Source organism: Notamacropus eugenii, chromosome 4, assembly GCF_028372415.1.
Source record: "Notamacropus eugenii isolate mMacEug1 chromosome 4, mMacEug1.pri_v2, whole genome shotgun sequence".
NCBI lineage: Eukaryota > Metazoa > Chordata > Mammalia > Diprotodontia > Macropodidae > Notamacropus > Notamacropus eugenii.
Window position 1 is genome coordinate 317383083 of NC_092875.1, and position 21924 is coordinate 317405006.

General features: G+C 36.7%; 1 protein-coding gene across 4 annotated transcripts in view; it reads left to right on the forward strand.

The window, feature by feature from the left end:
- Nucleotides 1-21924, forward strand: part of E2F5 (E2F transcription factor 5) — a 39475-nt gene that overhangs the window by 15783 nt on the left and 1768 nt on the right. For 3 of the 4 annotated variants that reach the window (XM_072604992.1, XM_072604993.1, XM_072604994.1), the window contains exons 2-7: nt 5899-6008; nt 8144-8305; nt 10265-10308; nt 12014-12078; nt 13169-13436; nt 20877-20921. In XM_072604992.1, the coding sequence (XP_072461093.1) occupies nt 5899-6008; nt 8144-8305; nt 10265-10308; nt 12014-12078; nt 13169-13436; nt 20877-20921 (694 nt within the window). The remainder of the gene's footprint in view (nt 1-5898; nt 6009-8143; nt 8306-10264; nt 10309-12013; nt 12079-13168; nt 13437-20876; nt 20922-21924) is intronic. The other variant, XM_072604995.1, reaches the window with a different exon arrangement.

A 21924-nucleotide genomic window follows, 5' to 3' on the forward strand; every position in this document is an offset into this window, starting at 1 on the left:
ATTTTCTCCAGCATGGTTTATGTTCTCCTAGGGCAAAGACTTTATAACTTTTAGGAGCCTCCAAGTCCCTACAGTAATTCTCATTACAAATTATATACTTAAGTGTTGAGTATCAGATGGTGATAATTCCTGTTTTGCAACAGAAGACATTAGAAGACAGTTCTCAAAGGATCATATATCATATTAATGAAAGAGCTTGCTAGATAATCAGTTGTCATTTCAGTGATTTTTCCTTTTTAAAAAATAAATAAATAATGTTTCATAGGCAAAGTGGGTTCACTTTCTTCTATAAAGTGAGATAGTGGTGCTGTATGGTCCTTCAGAGTCCCTTCTAATTCTGAATCCATGATCCTGTGATATAATGAAAAAAATGGTGTTGAGTGGCAATTAAAAATCTGTATAATTCCCGAGAAGTAATTCCAATAAATTCCTAAGACTTACCTGAGAAGTCATAGTTGAGTGTTGATCAGTGGTTTCTTATTACTACCTTAGATCAAGTATGGATTCCTTTGTTTAGCATTTAAAATTCTTTGAAACCTAACCCAAACCCAGTGCTCTCTCCACTAATATGAAGGCATGCTAGTGAACTTCAGCACAATTCTAGTATAAAAGAAATTGGACAACCCCTCAAGATTCCAGGTCTAAAAGGATTTTGGCCTGCTGGTTATTTGAATGTTATACTATTGAGAAGCTTAATTGTGGGGCTGTAAACAAGATATGAATATTACTGAAGAGATAATGCTGAATTGAGTTGTAGCACTGAAAATTTCAAAAATTGATGTTACTAAACACTAAGAAATGTAAAACTGATAATGCTCTTTTTGACTTTTTTAAGGTGGAAGTAAAACATACATATATATATATATAAAACCCTTTGCTAAACAAGACAAGGATAAATAGAATTTTCAGTGATTCATTAAAATGCATGTTATAATATCCAAAGTGGCAAACTATTGCTGTGCTGTTTATAGCTTTTGTATTATATACATGACAATAACTGCTTAGAGAGCTTTGTGTTACCTTTTTAAGAGCTCCTGTTGAGAGAAAAATAACCAGAGGACGGTAGGCCAGTCTTGCCCCTTAAAACTGTATCAAACACAGAGTAGGAAATGAGCTATTTTGCCAAGATTGTGCATTGAAAATACTTGAGGTTGAGAGAGGCATCAAGAAAATTAAGCTTTGACCCTAAAAAAATCAATTATGACCTCCTACCCCCACCATTATATTAAAAACTGCATTTGCTGAATAAGGTACAGAGACTGGAAATACCTTTTTTTTTTTTTTTCCGTTTTTTCCCTCTACCTCTAGGATTATAGACTCTTGTCCATCAATTTGTCAAAAAACATTAAGTATCTACAGTGTTCTAGGCACATTGCAAGGTCTACAAAAGATGAAAGTGGGACAAGCCTAGTCCTCAGGAGCTTATGTTCTACTGGGAGATAAAACCTATTTGAAGAGAAATAAATGCTGCATAGGTGCACAATAATAACTGCATAGTGATGTAGGGCTTTACAAAATCCCTTTGTAAAAGTGCTTAACAACTGGAGAAATTTGAAAAGGCCTTTTGAAGGAGGTAACACCAGCTAAGAGAGCACCCCCAGTCACCCTGTGATGGCTTTGACCATATGGCAACATACTATTACCTACTTCACAATTCCCTGTGTTTTTCTTTCCTTAAAAATTGAAAAATTCTGCAGGGTAGAGCCAATATGGCAGAAAAAAGGCAGGGATTTCCCTGAGCTCTCCCAAATTCCCCTCTACACAGTTGTAAGTAACTTCTCAAAATAAATTCTCCAGTGGCAGAACCCACAAAAGGACAAGTAAAACAATTTTCCAGCCTGAGACAACTTAGAAGGTTGGCAGGAAAGATTTGTTGCACCAGGTTGAGAGTAGGGCACAGTGTAGCAAACCAGGAGCAGGTCTTGGAGGCATCTGAAACAGCAGTGTCAGCAGCTGCTTCCAGGGTTTTTAGCCCACAGACAGTAACAGAATTGGACAATTGGGCAGGAGATTATAGAGGTCCCTTTGCTGGAACTGGGAGTAGGACTCTGCTGCATTGCCCATACCTGGATCTGAGTCATACTGCCAGGGGAAGGAGAAGCATTAGCATACCAGAGTTTGTGGCCACAAGGGAGTGGGAACCCTGGTCACAATTCCAGAGCAGAAAAGAGTACTTGTAGTTGCTCACAGAACAGATCATAGGCCAAGAATAAATAAACACACCTCTACTTATACCATACTACCTTGGGAAAACTGAAAGCTTATAGACCCCAGAACTGATCTAAAAACTGCTGCATTAAAAACCTGAAGCTTGCGACAGTGTCCTTTCCACCAGAGCCCAGCTTTAATGTAAAGTTAAAAGCCAAGAAACAGACTAGAAAAATAAGCAAACAACAAAAAAAGATCCTGGCCATAGAAAGTTACCATGGTGACAGGGAAGATGAAAACACAGACTCAGAAGAATACAACAAATCAACACTGCTTTATCCAGAGCCTCAAAGAAAAACGTGGAAAAAATGGTGTCAGGCCAAAAATGAATTTCTGAAAGAACTCAAAAAGGATTTTAAAGATCAAATAATAGAGATAGAGGAAAAAATGGAGAGAGAAATAAATATGAGAGTGATGCAAGAAAATCATGAAAAAAATGAGTCAGCAGTGTGGTAAGGAAGGCACAAAAAAACTGAAGAAAATAACACCTTCAAAAAAAACAGAATAGGCCAAATGGTAAAAGAGGAACAAAAACCCAATGAAGAGATTTCTTTAAAGAGCAGAATTAGCCAAATGGGAAAAAAAAAATCTACAAAAATTCATTGAAGAAAAGAATTCCTTAAAAAATAGAATTGGGCAAGTAGAATTTAATAACTCCATGAAATAAATAAAACAAAATCAAAACAATAAAAAAGTTGAAGAAAATGAAAACTATCTCATTGGACCAATACCTGATGTAAAAAAATGGATCAAGGAGAGATAATTGAAGAATTATTTATTGTACTTCCTGAAAGCCATGATCAAAAAAAAAAAGGGGGGGCCTAGACATCATCTTTCAAGAAATTATCAAGGAAAACTGCACTGATATTCTAGATCCATAGAGTAAAACAGAAATTGAAAGAATCCACCTATCACATCCTGAAAGAGGTCCTAAAAGGAAAACTCCCAGGAATATTATAGCGAAATTCCAGAGTTCCCAGGTCAAGGAGAAAATATTTGCAAGCAGTCAGAAAGAAACAATTCAAGTATCACGGATCCACAGTCAGGGTAACACAAGATATAGCAGCTTCTGTATTAAAGTATTGGAGGGCTGGGAATATAATATTCCAGAGGACAAAGGAGCAAGAATTACAACCAAGAATTACCTACCCACCAAAAGTGAGTATATCCTTCAGAGGAAAAAATATTCAATAAAATAGAGGACTTTCAAGCATTCCCTATGAAAAGGCCAGAGCTGAATAGAAAATTTAACTTTCAAATGTAAGACTCAAGAGAAGCATAAACAGGTAAACAGGAAAGAGAAATCATGAGAATCAATAAAGGTTAATTAAGCTGTTTACATTCCTACATGGGAAGTTGATACTTGTAACTTTTAAGAATTTTCTCTTTCGGATAGTTGGAGCATACCTAGAGGGCATTAGAGGGTGTGGGTGTAAGCTGAATATGATGGAGTGATATCTAAAAAAAAGCAGAGTAAGAGAAGAGTACATTGTGAGAAGGTGAAAGGGAGAGGTAAAATGGAGTAAATTATCTCACAAGAAAAAGGCACAGAAGAGCTTTTACAGTGAAGGAGAAGATTAGAGACATAGCAGGGAACTTAACCCTTGTTCTCATTGGAACTGGCTCTAAAAGAGAATAATATACATGCTCAGTTGCATATAGAAACCTCTCTTACCCTACAGGAAAGCAGGAGGGGAAGAAAAAGGGGAGGGGGGTGATAGAAGGGAAGGTGCATTGTGGGAGGCGGTGGTCAGAAACAAAACACTTTTGAGGGTGAAGAGGATGAAAAGAAAGAATAAAATAAACGGGAAATAGAATGGAAGGAAATAACAGTAATCATAACTATGAAAGAAATTTACGCAAGTTTCTCTGATAATGGCCTCATTTCTCAAGCATATAAAGAATTGAGTCAATTTTATAAAAGAGCCATTCCCCAACTGCTAAATGGTCAAGGGATATGAATAGACAGTTTTCAAACAAAGTAATGAGATCTATCTGTAGCCATATGAAAAAATGCTCTAAATCACTATTGATAAGAAAAATGCACATTAAAGCAATTCTGAGGTACCCTTTCATACCTGTCAGATTGGTTAATATGACTGGAAAAGGAAAATGACAAATGTTGGAGGGGATGTGGGAAAATTGAGACATTAATACACTCTTGGTGGAGTTGTGAACTGATCCAACCCATTCTGTAGAGCAATTTGGAACTATGCCCAAAAGGCACATAGTATTTTCTTTCACAACATGACTGACCTGGAAATGTTTTGTATGACTGCACATGTATATAACCTATGTCAAATGGCATTCTCAACAGGGGAGGGAAGAAGAGAGGGAGAGAATTTGGAACTCAAAATTCTTAAAAATGAATGTTAAAAATTTTATAATTGAAAAATTGTTCTTATATTTCATTTGACTTGGCCCCAAGTAAACTTGTTAAGCTCTACTATAGAGTAATGCTTTCTTTTCACTTAAGTTCCACTTAATCTGTTAGGAATATTATTGAGAATTGATCAGATAGATTTGAGGTATCTTTGCTTAAAAGTTTGAAATTGATCATAAAACCCAAAAGATAAATTTAAAATTTGCAATTTGGAGTTTAAATTTTTGATCATTTCTTACTATGAAATTGGGCAGCTAGGGGCACAGTAAAAAGAATGTTGGGTCTGGAGTCAGGAAAACTCATCCTCCTAAATTCAGATATGGTGTCAGACTAGCTATGTGACCCTGGGCAAGTCACTTAACCCTTTTTGCCTCAGTATCCTTATCCGTAAAATGGGCTGAAGAAGCAAATGCCAAGAAAACCCCCAAAGGGGTCACAGTCAGACACAACTGAAATGCTTGAACAATGAAAATTTTGAAATTACTGAACTCTCATATAAATACAGTAATCCTGTACTTAGTCAAATCTTGATTTCTTTATAATAACAACTAGCATCTTATAGCACTTACTGTTTTCAAAGTACTTAATATTATCTCATTTTAACTTCACAACAACCCAGAGAAGTAGGTGCTATTATTCACATTTTATAGGTGAGGAAACCAAAGCAGAGACAGGTTAAGTGATAGGCCCAAGGTCACAAACCAAATGTCTGAGGCTTGATTTGAAAGGTCTTCCTGACTCAAAGTCACCATTAAATTTTTGTGTGTTTTGCATTGACATTTCACTATTGTTTTTACTTTGTTTTAAAATATCAAATAGGAAGATGATCAAGACAATACAAATAATGTTTGGTACCCAGGATTTTTCCCAGTTTTTGTTTTTTAATCTAAAAAAAGCATTTAGATAGAAAGTTCTAATTTTGTCATCTTTAATTTGAATTGCCTTTGGTAACTACAGCTAACTGTTCTAAAATTAGATCTTGTCACATCAATTGAAGAAACAAGTTAGAAAGGAATTCTGTTCATCGGGTGAAGAAATATTTTCCTAAAGTAGTAAGGAACCTTCTGAAATTTTTATTTTGTCTTTATGTGCTTTGTAATGATGAGCTCTCAACTTTTTGCTCTTAACAACTGTTGGCCATAAAGTGAATGTTTCTTTGGTTTCTTTTGTTAATAGGGGGATGACTTGAGCATATTGAGGCATTGGATTAAATCTGGGATTGTATTCATACTGTGATCTAAATAATCAGCTCTTTTTACCTTAAAATACAAGTTCTTTACCTTTTTTTTCCTATTTTAAAAAAACAGGCTGCAGATACTTTGGCTGTCAGGCAAAAAAGAAGAATTTATGATATTACCAATGTATTGGAAGGAATTGATTTAATTGAAAAAAAGTCCAAAAATAGTATCCAGTGGAAGTAAGTTATAGACTGTTGTTATAGTCTGACATTTTGATTGCTTTTCCTGCGTATCTCCGAAATCTGGTCCCAACCTACATTCCTGAACTTACTATGTACCACTGCGTTGTATACAACTCTTCATCATGAACCTTCCACCCTGGCCAGACCTGTCTACTCTCTGACCTTCAAATATACATTCCATAATCCTGCCTCTTCCCTGGCAAATACCATTTTCCCCACTCAGAATATCCTTTTCTCTTATCTGTCTCTTAAGTCCTCATCATCTTTCAAGACCAAATTCAAGTTCTACTCTGTAAAGAGTTTCCTGACTATCATAGCTGATGGTATGCTCTTTTCCACCTCTGAATTTCTTTCTGTAGCATATATTTTTTTGTCCCACTTATTTGACATTTAGATATATAAACCCTTATGAAAGGCAGAATGGTGTTGTGCAGAGAGCTAATCTCAGAATGAAGATGAGCTGGGTACAGACTCTGCCTTTGATACATTGTCTATGTGACTTGGGGCAAAGCACTTAAAGATTATAAATTATAAAGCAGTGGCTGAACAAAATTGGAAGAGGGAGTTTGTTCACCAGGAAACTATCTACATCAAAGAGATCAGAGATCAATTTTTTTTTTTAAAGTACATCCTGATACTGTTTTTTTGGGTTTTTTTTAGGTATATATGATTTACCTACTCAATTGAAATTCTGTAAACTCATTGGAAGGGATTTTTAAAATCTTTATTAGCCATCTTAAATGTAGAAAGGACTGAATAAATACATAATTGATGGATCCCATGACTTGATAGACTCATTTATTTAGTTCATTTAACTTGTAGAGCCAGAATGTCATAGTAGCTAAAGGGCCAGCCTTGGAATCGGGAAGGCTTGGATTGGAGTCCTACATCTATACATGCTAGCTGTATGACCCTGGACAGATCACAAACCTCCTCATTCTCTCCAGGCAGTTCCCTAGGACAATAAATTACCAGACTGGTTGCCCATCTGTATCATCTGTATCTATTCCACTCTAGAAGTTTCCTATCCCCTAGAAAAATCCCAATTCTAGATCCCTTAAAAAAAATAGGACCGAAATCCCCCTTCATTGCCTTATCATAGCATGTATATGACCCTGGGTTCTCAAAGTACTACGCCAGTGGAAGGCCAGCTCTACCAGGGCCTGCTAGGCTGAGAAGGGTTTAAGAATGGGCATGGTGATGGATTTTATATCTCTTTCACTACCAGTCTTTCTGAGTACAGATTGGTTTATTACCAAGCTGGATACAATTTAAAAGTATACAATTTAGGCATAGAGGGGCTGTGATCCCTTTTGGAGAGAAGAGCATACCCTCAGCAATGAAATCTTAGGTCCAGATATTAAAGTTGAAATATTTAACATGTAATCAATTTCTAATCACTGTCCATTTCCAAGGGATAGGCCTTTCCCCTCTACCTGATCAATACTATGGTTAGTATTCTTAGGAAGAGTTCTAGCATCTCAAATGAGAATAACTATTCCAAGTAAAATTATTTCAGAAACTATAACACTCCTAAGAATTATTGGGAAATATGGAAATCTCTTACAATGTATATCATCCAATGTGGAAATTCTGCTAATGAGTGTGTATTGAGACTTATATAATACAATAATGAATTTGAATATTGCACATAGAAAAAAAGATAGCAATCAGAATTATCCCTCTAGCCTCTTTAGTAGACAACCAAGGATACATGGGTTTTTCCAAATGCACTGGAGTCTTTCTGTAAAAGTTTCTGTGGGTTTCATGCTGTCAGAGTGTGTTTAATTCAGCAAATATTTACCATGTGCCTACTCTGTGCAAGGCTTTGTTATGAGATTCTTTTAGTAGCTCAGGAGCTAATCTCCTTAGAATCGGAGCCAAGTCTAACCTGCCATTACAAAGCAAATTGAGAGCTCAAAGCATATCAGCTTTTCATTGAAAGATACTAAGTAAATATATTCAGATCCATAGTTTTCCATTATATATTCTAAGGCTTTTGTGAATTTGACTTTTAATTTTTATCTTACTATGGTGGAAGGCGTATTATCATTGCTTATGACTCAGTTAATCATTTTATTAATGGAATTATTTGACGTTAACCTAATGGACATCAATTCTGTATTTTTCAGAGGTGTAGGTGCTGGATGTAATACAAAGGAAGTTATTGATAGACTGAGATATCTCAAAGCAGAAATTGAGGATCTAGAGCTAAAGGAGAGAGAACTTGATCAACAGAAATTATGGCTACAGCAAAGCATCAAAAATGTTATGGATGACTCCATTAACAACAGATATCCTTTTATCTGAATAACCTTATAACCAAACTACAGCTTTGTGTGTATGTGTATATAGCAGAACTGCATTCAAGTGTAGGTTATTTTCAGAAGGTAGGTCTTTTAAGTGAAAGCTAAGATTTACAATACTCTTTTTAGTAATTTTTTCAGATACCTTTTTTTTTTAAAGTTTAAGTTTTGACTTGCCAACTTGCAAAGATAATGTTTGGCTGAAGAAATTAGCTTTTGAATTAGGAGGTCAAAACTTCAATTTTTAAAAGGTTAGAAAGATAAGAAGAGGCAAGGAAAAACTCATTTCTTCAAAAACAAATCTTTTAATTGTGTCTTTCCTTGACTCCTTTTCTGTTTCCCATCTCACCCACCTCCATCATTCAACCAGAATGGATCACCAGTTCTTAGAAGTTACACACGCTGTTACTGCAACCGCAAGAGGGAATTTCTTTCTCAAGTTTATAGTACTTTATGGAATTTACAGAGTGCTTTGTGGAAAATAATCAGTATGAAGTATGGCAAGGGTTTTTTTATAGATGATGAAACCAAGGCTTAGAAAGGCTGAATGTCTTGTTCACAGTCACACAGCTACTAATTGTCAGGACCAGGACTGACATCCAAGTCTTCTGAGCCCAAGGCCAGTGTTCTTTCTACTACACTAAAGTTGCCTCTCAGGACATAAGCCAAATAAGCTGAAGAGGGACAATGGGCCTAGCTGTTAGAAAAGGCGGTGTTAAATAATTATGTTAAATATACTAAAATTAGGCATTCAGCTAGTACGCATTTATCAGGCACCTATTATATGTCAGACCCTATGCCAAGTGCTGGGCTACAAAGAAAGGCAAAAGGCAGCCACTGCTCTTGAGGAACTTACAGTCTAAAGCAGAGAAAACATGCCAACAGCTCGGTACAAACAAGCTGTATACAGGAAAAATTAGAGAATCAATAGTCAAAACTAACAAAATTTAGCACCTATCTTAAGTTCTTGAACAATTATAATTGAAAACTCAAAATAAGAAATGTCATAACAAGTTAATTTCATGATCCAGTTAGCAACTAGCCTGTGCTTGACATGTTCCCCAAGTCTATACCACCTTTTGAAGGGTAATTTTTTTGGAGGACATGGTTGTCTTCCATGATATGAAACCTAAAATATTAGAGAAAGACACCCAGCCTAAATTCTTACCTACAGGTCCCGGGACTTTTCTAAAGTTTTATGGAACATTTCATTTTCAGTAGTTTTTTAATCTGTTTTAAAATTACCACTTTGGAGCTTCACCAAGTACCCTTTAGTTCTAAGAGTCTGGGTTTTATAAACAAACCCATTAAGACCCTGTTTTTATTTTGAATATTCAACAATTTGATCATGATAGCTTGGTCAACTTGATCACCAGTCTCCAAGGTCATCACTATAACCACTCAGCCAGCCCCCTGGCACAGCCAACAAGATTGTGTCTGCTGCCACTCTCCACCCACTTGTTACTCCAAAGCCTTAGCTGATCTGTTTGTACCCTTGACGCTCCTGGACAACATTGTCCACCCTCTTTTCCCTGGTTCCTGGGAAATCTAAATCTCTTTCAAAGTCAGAAATCTTCCCTTAGAAAAATTTGAAATAAAAATAACTTTGCCTAAATAAATACTCATTTTGTATTATAGAAAAAAACATTTAAACATGCTTCTATATACAAGTCGGTTGATGAAGTAGGGACTGACATGCAAACAGCATTTCTGAATTTGTAGGGAGAAGAAAATTTTTTTTAATTTATTCATTTATTTTTGGTTTTCAGCATTTCTATAAGATTTTGAGTTCCAAATTTTCTCCCCCTCCCACCCCTCCTCTACCCCAAGATGGCAAAAATTGTTTTTAAAAGTTGATTTTTGGGGGGGGGTGGCAAGAATCTTGTTGCAAGCTGGAAGTTAGGTGAGGAATAGCACACTGTTTTTCTTGACCTGTGATGCCAGTACATTTTCTTATATAACTCATGAAGACATCTGTAATTGTTTTAATGGTAAGTACTGCTAGTAAATTTGTTTCCATTTTTTTCAGTATAACCCTAGTATTGAACACAATGCTTTGCGCATACTAGGAACTTCATAAATACTTATTGAATTGAATTTCTAAGTCTGCCTAGGGATGACTTCTTTAATATGGAATGATCCAAAGTCTCCAGAGTTGTTACTTTAAGATAGCTATACAGGGGCTTTTGGCTCACTGAGTAACAACAGTTCACAATTATATAGTACTTTAGTTTACCAGATGCTTTCCTTATAACAACTCTAATGCCTTGGCTTTACATGATACTTTGTATTTTGCTTTCATAACTATTCTAGTTTCTCTTGAAATCCATTCTCTTACTAGTTTTTATTATCCTCTGACAGATAAGGATAAGCAGTTTTATCTCCATAGATAGAATAGAGTCCCCTGAAAAAATTAAATTGTTTACTTAAGCTTATATGTCAGTGAATAATTTGAAATTAGAAACAAGGCCTCATGCCCCACTGTTTTATCTGTTAAATGAGGCTATCTTCCTTTGTTATAAACTGAGATCTCTCTTCAGTCAAGAAATTATAAAAATTAATAACAATCAACAAAAAACCCTAAACACATGAAACCTAATATTACTACTGCTGAGTTTGGAACATCTTATTCACTCCTAAACACTTCATACATAAAAGATATGACTTGGGTTGTTTAAAGTTCTATTCCATCCTTCCTCTTTTCTAATACCTAAAAATACTGACCCAAATTCAGCTAACTTATTTATTTCCAATAGTGAGCATAATAACCTTTTCTTCTTTAATGTCAGTGATGTTGAGGCAATTTGTATCTAATGACAGAATACAGCCATTTTTATTTGGGATATTACATCAATACCATTCTAGAATTGGTTGTCTTGATTAGCAATATCTTCCTCCAAATAAGTCTTGTTATTCTGTTGAGTTACGTAAAGTTACCCACCCCACCCCCAGTAATTTGATGTGGTGCTAAATGTGTAAATTAATTTAAGTATAATCTATTAGCACAGTCCAACCACGAGTGACGGCACCTAGGTGGCGCAGTGAGTGAATAGAATAACAGGCCTGGAGTCAGGAAGACTCATCTTCCTGAGTTCAATTCTAGCCTCAGACACTTACTAGCTGTAAGATCCCTGGGCAAGTCATTTAACTCTGTTGCCTCAGTTTCCTCATCTGTAAAATGAACTGGAGAAGGAAATGGCATACTACTCCTATACCTCTGCCAAGAAAGCCTCAAAAAGGGTTGTTACAAAGAGTTGAAAACAACTGAAAAATAACTGAAACTGTGAGTGATTAATATCTCTCTAATTATTAAGTCTTCATTTCTGTGTTTTTGGTTGTATTCCTCTAAGTCTAGAACTATATAATGCTTAAATAACTCTGAAATCTGTGATTTCATGTGTGTGGCTGAGTGAGGCAGTGAGTTAGATCCCAAACTCATCCGACTTAGATGATCTTTAAAAGTCAAATATTTTATTACTCAGAGACAAGATGTTGGTGAGTCTCTTTATTTAGCTAGGGTGGCGCTTGGACCACAGACATCTATTATTGACCCTTTCCTAGAAAGCAAGACTGTTCATTTTTGCTAGTGAATATAAGATATCCTCAATGCATGGAATAACTTCTTGGAATTAAATGAGTATACATGTGATTAATGGGACCTAAAATTTTTTTAAATTTATTTATATTTTTACCTAGGAGACACACTTCTTGCAATTCAAGCACCTTCTGGTACACAACTGGAGGTACCTATTCCTGAAATGGTACGTATGAATGCGACATAATATCTCTGAAAGGATAAAACAATTTTTTTAGCAGAACATGAGCTTAGCATTTATAAAGTCTGTTTTCAGGTTAACATCATAAATCTGCATGTCTGTATTGTTTCCATAATTACTAAATTAAAGGTCAGATTTTTGGGGGAAGCAAATAAAAGTCACTTAACATTTGACTACAAAGATCAATTTTGGGGAAAATCTTCAGATCTTCCTAACTTCAGGCCTCTTCTTCTATCTACTGTGCTGCCTAATGTATGGTAAATTTGATTTTTCGTTTGGGTTTATTCCAACATTGATTAAACTTTGTAAAAAGTAACAATGGAATTATATTTCTTATTCCATATTCCCTTAAAACTTAATTAGCCTATATTAAGTCATAATATTTAGTTTTCTTAATTCTCAAGATAAATATGTAGAAATATAAATAGGATACATGTAATTTGGAAGGTTTCATATTTATAACTTTAAGAAAAGCAATTGTCTTTGGGGTCTCAATGAGAGAAAAAATTTGATTTGTGATAAAATAGCCCTCATTGAAGATGAAGTGTATTTTATTTTTCATTATCATTTGTTTGGTAACTTTAAACTTAAAATGTAGTTCTAAGTAAAGTTTGGACTTGTCTGTAAAAAAAAAAACTATAGATAATTATAAAGAGGGGATTAGACTGTATATGTCTTGCTTTAGGAGCACAGTTGAATAGATCAGGTGAGTTACAATTATTATATGAGTTACAACTTTATTATAATAGCACTTAATACTGTGTTCTACACACAACCCTAACTTTAACTGAAGGTAAAATTCATTTTTTTTTTCTGAACTTAGCAATAATTCTTTCTAGCTTTGTGGTATTTTGTATGTGTTAGAGTATTATGAAATGGACATTTATCCCTTCAGGGAAAGTTGCCATGTTACTAAATAAATTTCACCTAATTCCCCACCTCATCTCTTTCTGAAAACAACATTAATATCAATCTCCTATTGATTGCTGGTGTGCTCTTTATCAAGAGCAAGTTCCAAGATAATAAATAATTTTAAATTTTTAAAATTTTACACAAAATCATTTCAATTTCAAAGGGCCAGAATGGACAAAAGAAATACCAGATCAATTTAAAGAGTCACTCAGGACCTATCCACGTGCTGCTTATTAATAAAGAATCCAGTTCTTCTAAGCCTGTGGTTTTCCCTGTTCCTCCACCTGATGACCTCACACAACCTCCTTCTCAAGTCTCCTCTCCAGTGACTCCACAGAAACCTAATACAGAGACCCAGAATCTGCCTGAACAGCACACCCTTCCCAGAGGTCAGCATTTCCAGCAGACACCAGTTTCCGACACACCCTCAGGTAAGTTTGGAGTCTTTTGGGTTTGTTGTTGTTTTTTTAAGGTAAGTAAAGAGACATCAAAAAGCACGGTAATTACCTTAACTTGTCAGTAATAGTAAAATTAATTCATTATCTAAACTATAATGGGCATTATGCCAAATATTTGTTCAATAAGCATTTTATTAAATGCCTTCTCATGCTCATTTTCACACTAAGCATTGTGAAAAGTAAAAAACAAATACTAGAAACACACTGTTTCAAGGAGTTTATAGTTTATTTGAATAGGAATTATGTGCTTCATCCAAGTAGAGACAAAATCAAGTTTATACGTAAGCATTTATACAATAGCTTAGACTTTACATAGCTATTGTAGAAATTCAGAGTAAAAGAGAGGTGATTGTTGCCCAAGTTATTCTTCCCTCCTTAAGTTTACATTTTTTTTATCCTCAAACTCCATAAAGAGAAATAGAAAGGCAGTTCTTTTTTCCTCAATTGAATGAAATCTTTAGGAAAACTCAAAACTACTGAGATCTGAGTTCAAAGCAAGTAGCAATCAAGAACCTCAGCTGTCTTGGAAAGAGTTGAAGAAAGTTGCTGAGTCTATATTATTTTGAATGTTTCACAAATTTCTTTTATTCTGCTCCTTTGGGTTTAGAAACGGCAGCTTCCCATGGGAATGTGCTTTAACTTTTCCATGCTAAATAACGTGATGTTCTAGGTCTGTAGGTGCAGCCTTTTGACTTTGAGTCTAAGTTTTACAGAACAAATCCTTTTATTAGGGCAATTTGTTCTGTGAAGTTTGGATTCAGTCAAAGGGCTGTACTTTAGGACCTTGAGGACCACATATAGCTTTGAGGCCATAGGTTCCCCACCCTGGTCACTAGAGTTATTTGTTCTGTTTGTCTGTCCTGGATTGAATATTTTTTTATTCCACCTAAAAATTTAGTTAGTTCAGAGTTAAATGACCCTTATTTCAAAAAAAACTAGGTACATAATTTGGGGATTTCATAGTTTAGGTGTTAATGGTTGACAAATGCTTTGAGACCTTACTGGTTGGGAATTTGGTTGCTTCTAAGTTTCCTAAACAAAGATGCTGGAGTTAATTCACTGGGGATAGATAATTGAAGGCTGGGACATTATCATTCATCCTCTTATTCTAGAGAATTTCCATAGTATTAAGTATATTGCCCTACACAGAGTTGGCATTCAGTAAATCTTTATCAATTTCTAAATTTAAAAATACAGTTGGTATTTGGTGGTTCTTCCTATTAACAGAGGAGTACACGTAATCCTGAAATGACTTCTATCTGGCTGTAGAATGCATGCAGTATTTACATGTAAGTATGGATTAGTCTGACATTCTAAAAATTAAAGAAAACAATTCAGATGAGGAAGCCAAACTTCACAGGTTTTGGGAAAGCCAAACTATAAAGAACTCAGGAGCTTGGAGCTAATTGCTTTCTTCTACCTCTGTGCTTGCTTCATTATTTCATTCACTGACCATGTGCTTATTAAATGGCTATTACATGCAAACTTTTGAACTGCACTGAGGGAGAAGCAAAAAAAGTAGGAGTCATGGTTTCTTCCCTCAAAGAGCATACAAACCAGTTAGTGAAACCAGTGTGGAAAAATAGGAAAATTTTATATGTAATACACACACGTATATATATGTAGAGATAGATAGATAGATAGAGACAGATAGATGCCCTAGTGGGATTAATGATGAAGGGATACTATTATAAAAGGAAGACTATTACTGTTGGCAGACAAAGAAATGAAGGAGAAAAGGGGGAAAAGATGATGGAAGTCTAAAACAGCATCTAATTAGTTCCTGAATAACTGAATCATCACTGTCTTATTTTTGGAATAGAAAATGCCACCATTTGAACACTGTGGCTTGAATACTCAATAAAATATATTCCCTAAGGGCCACTGCTGTTATTAATGAGAATTTGGTGCTTTGGATGAGTACAAAAGTCCCTTTGTAAAGTGGATGGAAGTTGTGTATTCTGCTATGTCCTCTTCCCCTCTTACCTATTCAAATCAAATCCCAATTCTTTTTTTTTTTTAATTTTTAATTTTTTTTATTTTTTAAAATTTATTTATTTAACTTTTAACATTCATTTTAACAAAATTTTGGGTTACAAATTTTCTCCCCTTTTATCCCCTCCCCCCCAAACACCAAGCATTCTAATTGTCCCTATGACCAATCTGCTCTCTCTTCTATCATCCCTCTCTGCCCTTGTCTCCATCTTCTCTTTTGTCCTGTAGGGCCAGATAACTGTCTATACCCCTTTACCTGTATTTCTTATTTCCTAGTGGCAAGAACATTACTCGACAGTTGTTCCTAACACTTTGAGTTCCAACTTCTTTACCTCCCTCCCTCCCCACCCCTTCCCTTTGGAAGGCAAGCAATTCAATATAGGCCAAATCTGTGTAGTTTTGCAAATGACTTCCATAATAGTTGTGTTGTATAAGACTAACTATGTTTCCCTCCATCCTATCCTGTCCCCCATTACTTCTATTCTCTTTTGATCCTGTCCCTCCCCATGAGTGTCGACCTCAAATTGCTCCCTCCTCCCCATGCCCTCCCTTCCATCCTCCCCCCCACCCTGCTTATCCCCTTATCCCCCAGTTTCCTGTATTGTAAGATAGGTTTTCATACCAAAATGAGTGTGCATTTTATTCTTTCCTTTAGTGGAATGTGATGAGAGTAAACTTCATGTTTTTCTCTCACCTCCCCTCTTTATCCCTCCACTAATAAGTCTTTTGCTTGCCTCTTTTATGAGAGATAATTTGCCCCATTCCATTTCTCCCTTTCTCCTCCCAATATCTTTCTCTCTCACTGCTTGATTTCATTTTTTTAAGATATGATCCCATCTTCTTCAATTCACTCTGTGCACTCTGTCTCTATGTGTGTGTGTGTGTGTGCATGTGTGTGTGTGTGTAATCCCACCCAGTACCCAGATACTGAAAAGTTTCAAGAGTTACAAATATTGTCTTTCCATGTAGGAATGTAAACAGTTCAACTTTAGTAAGTCCCTTATGACTTCTCTTTGCTGTTCACCTTTTCATGCTTCTCTTCATTCTTGTATTTGAAAGTCAAATTTTCTTTTCAGCTCTGGTCTTTTCATCAAGAATGCTTGAAAGTCCTCTATTTCATTGAAAGACCAATTTTTCCCCTGAAGTATTATACTCAGTTTTGCTGGGTAGGTGATTCTTGGTTTTAGTCCTAGTTCCTTTGACTTCTGGAATATCCTATTCCATGCCCTTTGATCCCTTAATGTAGAAGCTGCTAGATCTTGTGTTATCCTGATTGTATTTCCACAGTACTTGACTTGTTTCTTTGTAGCTGCTTGCAATATTTTCTCCTTGACCTGGGAACTCTGGAATTTGGCCACAATGTTCCTAGGAGTTTCTCTTTTTGGATCTCTTTCAGGCGGTGTTCTGTGGATTCCTTGAATATTTATTTTGCCCTCTGTTTCTAGAATCTCAGGGCAGTTTTCCTTGATAATTTCATGAAAGATGATGTCTAGGTTCTTTTTTTGATCATGGCTTTCAGGTAATCCCATAATTTTTAAATTGTCTCTCCTGGATCTATTTTCCAGGTCAGTTGTTTTTCCAGTGAGATATTTCACATTATCTTCCATTTTTTCATTCTTTTGGTTTTGTTTTGTGATTTCTTGGTTTCTCATAAAGTCATTAGCCTCCATCTGTTCCATTCTAATTTTGAAAGAACTATTTTCTTCAGTGAGCTTTTGAATCTCCTTTTCCATTTGGCTAATTCTGCTTTTGAAAGCATTCTTCTCCTCATTGGCTTTTTGAACCTCTTTTGCCAATTGAGTTAGCCTATTTTTCAAGGTGTTATTTTCTTCAACATTTTTTTGGGTCTCCTTTAGCAGGGTGCTGACCTGCTGTTCATGCTTTGACTGCATGTCTCTCATTTCTCTTCCCAGTTTTTCCTCCACCTCTCTAACTTGATTTTCAAAATTCTTTTTGAGCTCTTCCATGGCCTGAGCCCATTGGGTGGGCTGGGACACAGAAACCTTGACTTCTGTGTCTTTGCCTGATGGTAAGCATTGTTCTTCCTCATCAGAAAGGAAGGGAGGAAATGCCTGTTCACCAAGAAGGTAACCTTCTATAGTCTTATTTCTTTTCCCTTTTCTGGGCATTTTCCCAGCCAGTGACTTGACCTCTGAATATTCTCCTCACACCCACCTCGCCTCCTGATCCTCCCAGCCAGCCTTTGGAGTCTGAGATTCAAATGCTGCTCCCCAGCCTTGGGGCTTCAGCAGGGGCAGGGCTGCTATTCAGTGTGAGATTAAGTTCAGGTGCTGAGGTGGGGGCAGGGCCGCCTCTCAGGCTCAGTTCCCTTAGGGGGTTTATGCACAGACCTTCAACAATGGATCCAGGCTCCTGCCTGCTTGGGGAGCCCTGGTCTGCCGCTGCCTCAGCTTCTGCCTCCTGAGGGGGCCTGAGTTATGGGGGCACCCCACTCCCCTTTCGACCCGCCAAAGAGACCCTCTCACCGACCCCCGTCACCTGTGGGTGGAGGGACCTGCGCGGCCGCTGGAGATCCCGTTCCTGAAGCCTGCTCGGATCTGTTCCTCTCGGTGCCGCGGCCAGGGCAGGGCTGGGCTGGGCTCCGCATCCGCAGCGCGACAGACCTTTTGCGAGAGGTTTGCAGGTCCCTCTGGAACAGAAATCTCCTTCGCTCCACTGTTCTGTGGCCTCACTGCTCCAGAATTCGCCGTGAGTTACTTTATACAGATGTTCTATGGGTTGTGGGTTCGGAGCTATGTGTATGTGCGTCTTTCTACTCCGCCATCTTGGCTCCGCCCCCCAAATCCCAATTCTTAGGATGAAAAATAACGTCTTTCTTGATTTATCTCTAAAAAGAATCATAGCCTTACAGCTTCTATTTTTCAGAGGACTCCTTGCCTTATCCTCTGGGCCTTTATACAATTTGCAGCGCCTGCCAAACATCCTACCTGCAAAACTGTAGGAACTTGTCCTGACAGAAACTGTGCTTTGCTTCAGTGTTTCCCCAAGATGATGGTGATGGAACAGGAAACAATTCCAGATCATCAACTTTCCACTATTACCACTGTTCTAGTTACTATTGGGAAATAAAAAATGCACTTCAACAGCACTCTCAAATTTAGAGCACTACTAGGTAATATTCTTCTCCCCTCCTCCCTTTTTTCATTCAGAAGAAAAAAACTACAGAGCTGTTCATCCCTATAATACAAGACCATTTTGCTGCTTTGCTAATCTGATAGTAGTGTGATATAATGGTAAGAATATGTGGACTTGAGTGAAAGGACCAAGGCTCCAAACCTGATACTTACTACCTGTGTAATCATGGACAAGCCACCTAATCTACCTTCCAGCTCTAAATTTGGATTCCTATGAGAATTCGTATTCTTTGATTTTTCTTCTGTTGTCATTTCCTTCAATACAAATATGCCGCATTCTAGGTAAACTTGTCACCTAGTCAGTGTTCAGACTGACTTTATTATTTCCTTTAGTATGGTATTATAGGTTAACTTTAGCAGATGTGGTTCCCACCTCTAAGACAGATAAGCACAGCACACAGGATGGCTGCTAGCACATGTTCACTCTTGATTTGGTCAGACAGGAAAGACACTTAGATGGCGTTAATAATCTTACTTTATTCTCTAGTATAGTCTTCTCAGAAGAGGTTGCTGATAATGAGAACACAAACTCAACAGCATTCCCTAAGCACCCTCCTTTCAGGAGAAACTGATGAGGAAGCGGGGAGGGGGCAACTACCCCTACCTTTTGATTGTCACTCGAGATAGGCACAACTTGTATTTCCCCTAAATCCCCAATGGGGACCATTTGAAGCAAACACAGATCCCCCCAAGCCTCAGTGGGGGCCAGTTGAGACATACACAGCATTTGTGCATTCAACCCTAAGGGCTCCCCATTCACTGTCTGGTGACCACATTGTAGATCAACAAACGAAGGCATATTGACAGCAATAGCCTCACACGTTTATATCACCTCATCCCTGTATCTCACTGCACAGCCAAAGTGGATGTTTATATTATTAACCATTACATAACTCAGCACAAGCGTGGTGGAGATGCTTTGAACCATAACTGTAGGAATTCATATCTAGTACCTGGGAACAGGAGATTGTTATGGCTAGGGATCCTGGGAAACAGAACTCTGAGAAATAATAGCAAAAATTCACTTTATACACACTAAAATTCACCTTTTATATAATACCCCATTTGGCCAGGCTTACAAGGTTTTAGAAGTGTGTTGGAGAGATTCCAGGGATGGGAAAAAAAAATTGTCTGCCGTCTGAAGGTGAGAGAGATCCTAACAAGTCAGAAAAATACAATAAGCTACGTTTTAAACAAAATTAGATTTGTCTATGTCTCCATAAATGGAACTAGCCAATACTTTATAATCCTTTACTTCATTTTCTATTTAATCTTCTGAGTTTTCTCCCATGAAGATGTCACAGATGTCAATGGGAAGAGGATTTTGCATCATTAAAATATACCTCATAGTCAACTGTGTTAAAATGTATAAAGTTGGAGATTTAACTTGATTTTTACTACTTCTAATGCATGTTTTAACTATCTAGTGCCTTTTATTTTGCTTTACTGTTATTTATGTGGTTAATCTGGGTATAAGTGAAGTACAATTGGAGTATTATTATTTTAGTAAGAACTGAAAGTACCTAGTTCACAGATGAAGCATTCACTAACTAGTATGTATGCTTCAAATCCATTTCCTCTAGAAGCCTAATCTCTGTCACCCTCAAACTGTTGATTTCCCAAGAGGATTTCTTCCTTTCATCTGCAGATTTATCAGCAGTTATACAGATATTTAGGTATAAATATCTTGTGGCAAAGATTTTCTTTTGAAATACGTTATTATTCCACAACTTAACACCATACGTAATAAAACATTCTTGCATCATTTAGGTTTTCCTTAGTTTTTTTTCTTTTGAGTCTGAGGCTAATCTCACCTAGGCCTGAAGTCAGTTATCACTTTGGGGCCTACAAGCTTTGACTTGCTCTTTCCAACCTGATCTGGTTTTGTTTCTACTTGGGCAATCTATAGTTTCCTTATCCCAACTCCCACATCCCTGATATTGTGATATCATATCAGTACACTTAGTATTAGCCCTCTGTAGCTCAGGGCTTCCAAGCCCCAGCGATCCACCTAGCCTCAGTCTCCTCAGGAGCACAGACTGCAGGAATGTACCATCATTCCCAGCTCAAGTGGAATTTTCTTAAAGTTTGAGTCAGTTAACTCAAAGTTCCATTATTTGAACCTTGCATAATAATGGAGTTGCTGATTTGGCTACCTGTTTGTTTATCAATGGTCCTCTTTCACTGTCACTGGATACTAAGTAAAATACAAGTAAATTGAAATATAACAAAAAAATCATCCTCATATGCTTTTGTTTGACAGGATCTATTACTGGTGATATCATTGATGAATTAATGTCTTCAGATGGTAAGTAGCCTATACTCATTAATACCATCTATCTTCAAATAGATCTACAGAAGTGAACAGTTTTCTGTGGATTATTGTTTAACTTGCTGTGACTATTCATGAAAGTGTTGTATTAATATTTAATTGCTCTTTAAGGGATAATCATACATATATATGTATAGGATATGGCCAGAATACTTCATGCATTTATCAGGGAAGAGTATGCATTCTGTGAGGGACATTTCTCACATTTGCTGACCAAATACTGATATGTTGGCCCTGTGTGTAAACCCTGTTTCCATCCTGAAGAGCTGGATATGGAGAATAGCAGTAGCATGAGTCAGTGACATCAATAGGTAATTTGAAACATATGAGGCAATAATTCTTTCCAAAGCTTGCTTCTAGAGGCACATTGCCAAATTTGAGTTTTCTCTACTTTGATTTCCCTGTTAAGCAATAAAATACCCCACTAGATGTTAGGGAAGAGAACATCAAAATATTTTTCCAAGTTTAAAGACCTCTAACATTCAGCTGCCCTTCGTTGTAGAATAAAGTACTTCAGAATCATAAATCAGTATGGCAATAGAAGATAGGGACTGAACCTGTGACTGCAAATTCTCTTATATCAGGAAACCCCCTTTGGCAATGCAGATTACCTTTTCTGCAACTTATATTCTTCGTGTAGGTGGTGTAAGGCCTAGAGGTTAAAGTGACTTGCCCAGTCACAAAGCCAGCGCTGTCAGAGGCAAGAGTCAGCCTATCTCTTCCTGACTCCCAAGACTAGGTCTCTATTCACTGAGTCATACTGTTAGTGTAAAATGCAATTATATCACTTTACTTTTAACAAAGTAAAACATACTTGCCCTTTTATAGTTAGTGCAGCATTTCTGATTATTCAGTAAAACATCACCAGTAGTGGATGATTAAAAGCCTGGGACAAAAATTAAAGGAAGTTTTTGTGTTGTGTTCTGACTTGCAGTAGTGTTTACAGATAGTAGTTTCTCTGCCCATTCAATTTTTCTTT